The sequence below is a fragment of the Sapajus apella genome, unplaced genomic scaffold, assembly GCF_009761245.1.
Source record: "Sapajus apella isolate SASKATOON/1434 unplaced genomic scaffold, GSC_monkey_1.0 scaffold44, whole genome shotgun sequence".
Taxonomy (NCBI): domain Eukaryota; kingdom Metazoa; phylum Chordata; class Mammalia; order Primates; family Cebidae; genus Sapajus; species Sapajus apella.
The window spans coordinates 1,400,181-1,408,349 of NW_022436984.1; the positions used below are offsets into that span (position 1 = coordinate 1,400,181).

Genomic DNA, 8,169 nt, shown 5'->3' on the forward strand with positions numbered 1-8,169 from the left:
CTATTTTCCAGGAATTATTTCATTTAAGTGACACAATAACCCTATGACACTGATATCATCAGCATTTGAAAACTCAAGGTCATGTAAGATTTAGAGTGGAGATTCTGATGCACTTAACCAGCATGCTCACTGCACATGAAAACAGAAATGGTTTCCGTGTTTGTCTCCAAAATGGAAATACCTTTGTCATTTGGCAAACTGTAAAAATAATATGTGTTCATTGTGAAAGATGAAAACAACACAGAAGTGTATGCAGTAAAATATAGACATTTTTCTCCCGTAAGCCCCCTCATAGACTTTAATACATGTATACTTTTTTTTTTTTGAGACAGAGTCTAGCTCTTGTTGCCCAGGCTGGAGTGCAGTGTTGCGATCTCGGCTCACCGCAAACTCCACCTCCCGGGTTAAAGTGATTCTCCTGCCTCAGCCTCCTGAGTAGTTGAGATTACAGGCGCCAACCAACACATCCAGCTAATTTTTTGTATTTTTAGTAGAGACGGGGTTTCACTGTGTTGGTCAGGCTAGTTATGAACTCCTGACCTCAGTCGATCCACTCGCCTCAGCCTCTCAAAGTGCTGAGATTACAGGCGTGAGCCACCGTGCCTGGCCACATATACATTTTAAGATACCTAATATTATACCATCATATTCTTCAGTGGTATCCTGACATAAGTGCCCTGACATCAGGGCACACCTGATGGTTATTTCCAGAATTCTTATGGAATTGGTGAGTCAGAAGGTATAAACATTTTGGTCACATGTTGAAATGGAGAAATTATTGTTTTATTTAAAGCCATAAACTGTTTCCCAGGCTGGAATGCAGAGGCGCGATCTTGGCTCGCTGCAACCTCAGCCTCCCAGTTCAAGCAATTCTCCTGCCTGAGCCCCCTAAGTAGCTGGAATTACAGGCTCATGCCACCTTATTTTTGTATTTTTAGTAGAGACGGGTTTTCACCATGTTGGCTAGGCTGGTCTCGAACTCCTGATGTCAAGTGATCTGCCCCCTTTGACCTCCCAGCTGGGATTACAGGTGTGAGCCACCATGCTCAGCCTAATTAGTACAGTCTTAAAGCAATTTTTTAACATGTACCGAAAGACTTTAAAATGTTCACATGTTTTACCTCACAGCAATTCCATTTATGGAAATCTCTCTATCCCAGAGAAACAAATAAATGAAAACAGCAATATCTAGCATTATGTTAGTCATATTTAGGGCATAACTTAAATGTCCTCCAATAAGGAAATGATAAGTAAGTCATGAAAAAATTAAGAACATCTCCTTGCTGAAATATTACATAGTCATTAAAATGATGGTTATGAAGAGTAAAAATGTGGTGGAAGTTCTTAGAACATAAAGTCAAATTTACTTATTTATTTATTTATTTATTTAGAAATGCAATTCTTTATTAGAACTCAAGTTTGTGTTTGCAACCATTCAACAGAAGGGGTAAAACAAAAACAATTCACATCATCATTCCCCCATCCCCAACCCCACATTCTGGGGCTTAAGTGTATTGGGCTTCCACTTAACCCATGACTGGCTCTGGTTCCAGGGCCTGAAATGCCTACATAACCTAGTAACTGGGTCCCGGGCATCTCCTAAAACCACTGGGTCCATGCCTTGCTGGCAGCTTCGGGAGATCGCTGGGTCCCCAACTCACTGGCAGCCTTGAGGGACTGCTGGGTCCCGGCCTCCCACACCTCCACCAGAGAACCCTGTGTCCCGACCTCCAGGACCTCCACCGAACGCTGGGTCCCGGCCTCCCGAACCTCTACCAAACGCTGAGTCCCGGCTTCCCGGACTTCTATTGAAGACCGCTGGGTTTCGGCCTTCTGAGTGGCTACATCCTGGGCGAGGGTCTTTTCTGAGCCTTTCGCCTGGAGCTGGTGGTGATAGCCAGCCAAGTTCACGATCATCTTGATGGTGTCCTCCTGGTAAGAAGGCCTCCCAAATATCAAGATCTCAGCCTCGCCGCTGGGGTCCAAGTGATTCACATGAATCAGGATTTGGGACAGACCCTGGACTTGCAGGATGCACTCTCCGCCCCTGCCGAAGATCTTTTCCACCAGCCAAACCTCCAGGTGAACTACCTTCGGATTCTTCAGAAACTCAGAGTGGAACCAGTAGAACTGCTTGGGGAGCTGACCGAGCACCTGGAATGACATTGCTTTTGGCAAATTTAAAAAGTAACATACAAAATGGCATATATTGTATGATTACAGCTGTGTGAACAGAAATTGTAAAGAAATAGTAGCAAAATGATATCAATAGTTATGTTAGTGTATTGAGATTAATGTGGTTTTTCTTTTCTTTCTTTTTTTTTTTCTGAGGCAGAGTCTTGCTCTGTCCCTCAGACTGGAGTGCACTGGTGCAATATCGGCTGACTGCAGCCTCTGCCTCGGGGTTCAGGAGATTCAACTGCCTCAGTCTCCTAAGTAGCTGGGATTACAGGTGTGTGCCACCATGCCTAGCTAATTTTTGTATTTTTAGTAGAAACGGTGTTTCACCATATTGGCCAGTCTGGCCTCGAACTCCTGACCTCAGGTGATCCGTCTGCCTTAGCCTCCCAAAGTGCTGGAATTACAGGCGTGAGCCACGGAGCCCAGCTGGTTTTTCTTTTTTGTTTTCTAATGTGGTTTATTTTTGTAGTAAAAATTATATTTACTTAAGGACTGGAAAATAGATGGAAATTATCAGAAGACTTCCTTTTTCCTCTCTGGATTTGAGTTTCTACTCCTACGAAATGAAGCAAGCAGTGAGCCTGGAATTAGATGACTTCTAAGTTATCCCAGTTTTAGTATTGCATATTTTCTTATATAATCAGGTGGCTCTGCTGCTGATTCAAAGCCAAAATTCAGTCTTCATATTGAAAATAGTTCAGACCAGAACATGTTCTGTGACCATTAGCCTAGGCTATTCCTGCATATGTCAAAATATCCACATTAATTGGAAGAGAAAGGAAATGATGCTGTTTGGGTCTGTGTAGACGCACCTTTAGGCTTGGTGTTCCCACTGGAAAGTAGAGGGGACCAGGCTTGGGAGTCCTGGGACCAGATGTTTAGAGCAGTGGCTTCTTGACTCATCCGTCTTTGAGGGTCTGTGTTCCTCATTCCCCCTTCTATCAGTCCAGATACTGATGCTGTGTGAGGTGTTCCCACGGCCATGCCTTGCTCCCTGTGCAGTGACAAGGCATGGCTGGAGACTGTGTTTCCTCTGCTGGGTGGAGAGCTCTTTGAAGGCAAGGACTGGGTTTTTATCCAGTACCTGAACAGTGAATGAATAAATGTGGGCATGAAGAAAGCCTATTACATGGGAGGCTCAGTGGGATTTCACTGAACCTGTGAAGTAAGTGAGGCTAGCAGTCAGAAGCATATTGTGAGGTCATAGGTTTGTAGGGGTGTTTGTGTGTGTGCGCGTGTGTGCACGTGCATGTTGTGTGCATGTGTGTGTGCATGCGTGCATGTGTGTCTGCATGCGTGCATGTGTGTCTGTGCGTGTGTGTGTGTAGGGAAGGAGCAAGACTGGAAGAATGCCGCTGTGCTGGCACAGCCTTCGTCAGAGCTCTGAAAGGGGCTGAGTGGGCTCTGACTCAGCTCCATGACTCATTCACTGTATTGCTGTCTCCATCCTCTGGGCACATCCTCTGGACCATTTCAGCTCAGTCTCAAGTGGAGGAGTTGAGATTTGGGCCAGCACCTCCGGATGACTCACCTGGCTGAGCTGGAAGGAAGGGGCCTAAGCCCCACCATCCTGCACCGCCTTGTCACCACCCCTGTCTCTCTAGGGGTTTTCATGCAGACACAGACCTCACAAATAGGTTATGGCTGCTCCAGTAATTATGCCCCCTCCCCACCCAAAGCATTACCCACCCATCACACTTCCCAGCTCAAATGCCACAGCTTCCCCAGGCCCCTCACATGCTTGTTCCCCTGTGCTTCTTGTGGGCCTCTGAGGTCAGCTGATAAGGAAGCTTATAAGGCTCTCCCAGACCATTGGTCACTTTATTCTTCTTCACCTCTTACAAACTTTTTTCAGTTTACGAAATAGTTTTACATCCCCTTTCTCATTTGATTCTTTCTCTCTCAGACCCTAAGAAGCCTCGTAGGAAGGCAATGATCCCCACTCTTCAGGGATGGATGTGGGAGCTCTGCTAATCCTTTCACTAGTAAAGGGATCAGTGAAGGGCATTGAGAGACCAAGGAATGCCGGGCAGGGCGGGCTGGGCAGGAGACCGTGGGACAGTGGGCTGGAGGCATTTGGTGGGACAGTGGGCTGGAGAAGAGGCACAGTGTTGGCAGTTGGTGACATGACAAGAAATATGGCTGTATGAGAGCAGAAGACACACAAGATGTTTTGACTTTATCACAAGACCAAGAGGAAGCCATGGAAGGGTCTCATGCAGAGGAGGGCCATGGTCAGACTTAGAAACTCACCCCTGGGTGTGATGTGGGCGGGGAATTTGGGCAGGGCAAGCTGGGGGCCGTCTCCATTATTCAGATAAGAGCTGGCAGAGTCTGCCTGTGGGCAGTGGTAGGGGGGCGGGACAGGGACAGAAAGTCTCCTGGGATGGTGTCTAGTAGGCACATGAAAATAGGGGTCCAAGGCTGTTTCCCCTGAAGAAGTGGTGTATATTTATTCTACTGTAAAGGGGGCCGGAGTGCTAAGTGGGTTGCCATCCACTTATAGATGTGACTGGAGCCAGGCAGTGGGTGAGATGACTCAGGGAAAAGGGAGGGTCAGTAGGGATGCCAACCCTTAAGAGCTGAGGAAAGGCAAGTGCAAGCCCTACCATGACGCCCCTGGCAGAGGAAGGGCACTTGTAATGTGAAAGTGCTTGGCAGCCATGACCTTCTTTGATGTGGACAAGGCCCTGTGAAGGTGACAGGTGACTCTTACCTCAAAGAGACTCAATGGTGAAATCTAAGGGGACCGCTAGTTCTTCTCTCTGCTGCGTTACCTTTCCTCTTTCCATTGGTGCTGGGCTGCTGGGGTCACTACCTGGCAGGCAGCAGGTAGCGTCCTCCTGGGAGAATGCCTGGAACCTCCAGTGGGGTGTGGCTGCGGGCGCCCCACCCCCCAGCCCTTTTAACCCTGGAGGGTTTGGAGGGTTTCCAGGTAAAATAGGGGATGCCCAGTTAAATTTGAATTTCAGATAAATTACAAATAATGTTTGGTATCAGTATATCTCAAATATTCCATGAGACATACTTACATTTTTAAACTTACATTTTTAAAATACTGATGCTTATCTGAAATTCGTATCTAAGTGGGGTGTCTGTCTTGTATTTTTATTTGCTAAATTTGGCAACGCACAAGGGGTGTCTCACTACTCCTGCACACCAGGGCCTTGGGCATTTTCCTTTGCCTGACACCATGGTGAGAAGCAGCTTGTGCACCCCACACTTGCTCTGGTCCTTGTGTGGGGCTCAGGGTTAAGTGGTGAGACAAGCTCTGTCCCTGATGACCTTCCAGCCTCTGTCTCAGCCCAGCAGGCATCTAACCCAAGTTTCTATGGCCTTCCACGTGCCGGTGGCTCCCCATCTAGATAGATGAATAGCTGCTGCTTCTGATTATGTGACCTAAGAAAGAAGGGGACCAGGGCTCCCCTTCTCTAGTCAGCAGCATCTGCCAGGGTGTCACATCCAGGCCCTTTTGATAGCCCAGGAGCCTGCAGCCCACAGTCAGCCAGAGCTTGCACAGAGCAGCCTGGGCTAAGGGGCTATGGAGGAAAAGGCACCTGCTCTGCCTTGGGTGTAGACAATGAAGGTGTGGATATTTGTTGTTAGTTCAGTGGCCTAAAGTTAGGAAACAGCAGCCCCACAGCTTTGCAGAGCCTGACAGAGGCAAGGAAGGGTCCCATTTTTGCCCTCATTTGTAGTTTTTCTTGTTGTTGCGAGAAGGAGTCCCACTCACTCTGTCGCCCAGGCTGGAGTGCAATGGTGTGATCTCGGCTCATTGCAACATCCACCTCCTGGATTCAAGCAATTCTCCTGCCTTAGCCTCTCAAATAGCTGGGATTGCAGATGTGCACCACTATGCCCAGCTAATTTTTTGTATTTTTAGTAGAGATAGGGTTTCACCATGATGGACAGGCTGGTCTTGAACTCCTGGCCTCAAGTGATCTACCTCCCCTTGGTCTCTCAAAGTGTTGGGATTGCAGGCATGAGCCACTGCAACCATCTAATTTTTTGTATTTATTTATTTATTATTATTATTATTTTGGAGATGGAGTCTCTGTTGTCCAGATTGGAGTGCAGCGGTGCAATCTTGGCTCACTTCAACCTCTGCCTCCCAGGTTCAAGCAATTTTGCATCAACCTCCCAAGTAGCTGGGATTACAGGTGCCTGCCACCACGCCTGGCTGATTTTTGTATTTTGGTAGAGACAAGATTTCACTATGTTGACCAGGCTGGTCTTGAACTCCTGGCTTCAAGTGATCTGCCCACCTTGACCTCCCAAAATGCTGGGATTACAGGTGTGAGCCACTGCGCCCGGCCATCTGCCCTCATTTATCCTCACCATATCATTGTCAGGTGATCAGGAATGGCGTTTTTAGCTGTTTCCTACCCCCTTTATGATGAGTGAACTGAGGCTGAGAGAGGTGAAGCTCTGCTTGTAGTCACCTATGCTAACCCATGTGAGTGTTGAGACTTCAACCTTAGCTCAGAGAAAAGTGATACAGGGTGCCGAACTCCAAGGAGCCCGGGAGTTGTGATCTGGATGAAGTTTGTCCACTCCCACAGTAGGGGGCGGGTATGAAACCTTGCCTGAAGAACCGGGATGAAAAGTCCACAGCCCTGTCCAGGCCACAGGCAAAAGGCAAGTGCTAGCAGCTCTCACTGTGGAGCTCGGAGAGCTCCCCAGAGGGAGCCAAGGCTTTAGTGCTGGGCACGGAGTGGGTCAGCCACAGAGAAGTCTCTGTGAATATTAAGCCAGACTTCGAAGAAAGGATGTGACACAGAGGTGGGTGTGGCAGAAATTGCAGATGTGAAGAGTTCTATGTGTTTATTCCACAAATATTTTCTGAGCATCCACTGTGTGCCAGACACTGTTCTAGATACCGGGGATACAGCAGTGAATAAAGCAAATATGCACATACAGGTGTCTGGTAGACAACTCGCTTTTGACCCCAGCCAATGTAATGCAAAATTCAGCCCCTTTAGCAGCTTCTAGAAAGCAATTCTTTCCCACCAAACATGGTGGGGCAGAGGCTTCGTTTTACTGAGGATTTACTGGGTCATGATGAGAGGCTGCAGTTGCTACTCTTGCGTCTCCCCCTCTGAGAATGTCAGGGTACATGACCCTTCTCCCAGCTCTCCTGGCCATGCACTCGTGCTGGGGACTCACTGGCCCTCCCTCCACCTCCTGCACCCAGGCTTCCAGCCTGGCTAGTCTTTCTCCAGCAGTTTTCTCAGACATATAGTCTTGGGAGGGGAGGATTTGGCCCATTCCTCCCTCACTGTTTGGCCATGAAGGACACAGCCTCTTTCCCCAGGGTCCCCCCTGTCTGAAATGGAGATGTTGTTTCTACCCCATTCCTACTTCTCAGAATCATTCCAGGGAGAAATGAGCTCATATCTGAGAAGGGTTACACTTAGGACTCTCTAGCACCTTGGGTCGTGGCCACTGGAGACATCATTTGACAGCGTCTTGCTCTGAACCAGGCCCCTGTGTCCTACAAATGGGGGACCTGGTGTCATTATGGGCATAAGTATTGAGCTGATCTTCTTTTATTCTGGATTGGGTATAATTTAGCACCCTATTCTCACTCTTTTATTAATAAAATAAAACAATAAACACATACTACCATCAAAAGAACACTGACAGCCTGTGTTTATGTGTTTATGTTGTGTCTGTGTCTAAGAAGCTGAAACTGCCATGTAGATTTTTAACAAAATGAGTTTTCACTCAGTGTTGGGGGGCGGGGTATGATAATCAAAAACAAAAGGGAGGGCAGATTCTTCCACTGTGTCTTTTCGTTTTTGCTCTCTTCTTCTTTCTTTTCTTTCTTTCTTCCTTTTCCTTCTTTTTTTCTTTCTTCCTTTCTTCCCTCCCTTTCTCTCTCTCTCTCACTCTCTCTCTCTCCCTTTCTCTTTTTTTTTCTGTTAAAACAGAGACATTGACCTAAGTCCTAATCACAGAAACTAAGAGTGCCTGTGTTCACTCTGG

At 47.4% G+C, this 8,169-nt stretch overlaps 1 protein-coding gene across 2 annotated transcripts; it reads right to left on the reverse strand.

Annotated features, from left to right (window-relative positions):
- Window positions 1-1,388: 1,388 nt before the first annotated feature.
- LOC116524305 (KHDC3-like protein) lies at window positions 1,389-2,170 on the reverse strand. 2 transcript variants are annotated; one of them, XM_032239541.1, is made up of 2 exons: window positions 1,729-2,170; window positions 1,576-1,692 (listed from the first exon to the last, which is right to left on the reverse strand). In XM_032239541.1, exons 1-2 carry the CDS (start codon window positions 2,164-2,166, stop codon window positions 1,600-1,602), a joined length of 531 nt encoding a protein of 176 aa, XP_032095432.1. In that variant the 5' UTR covers window positions 2,167-2,170; the 3' UTR covers window positions 1,576-1,599. The 2 variants fall into 2 exon arrangements, with proteins under 2 accessions (XP_032095431.1, XP_032095432.1); XM_032239540.1 differs by having other exon boundaries at window positions 1,389-2,170.
- Between the last annotated feature and the right edge of the window lie 5,999 nt (window positions 2,171-8,169).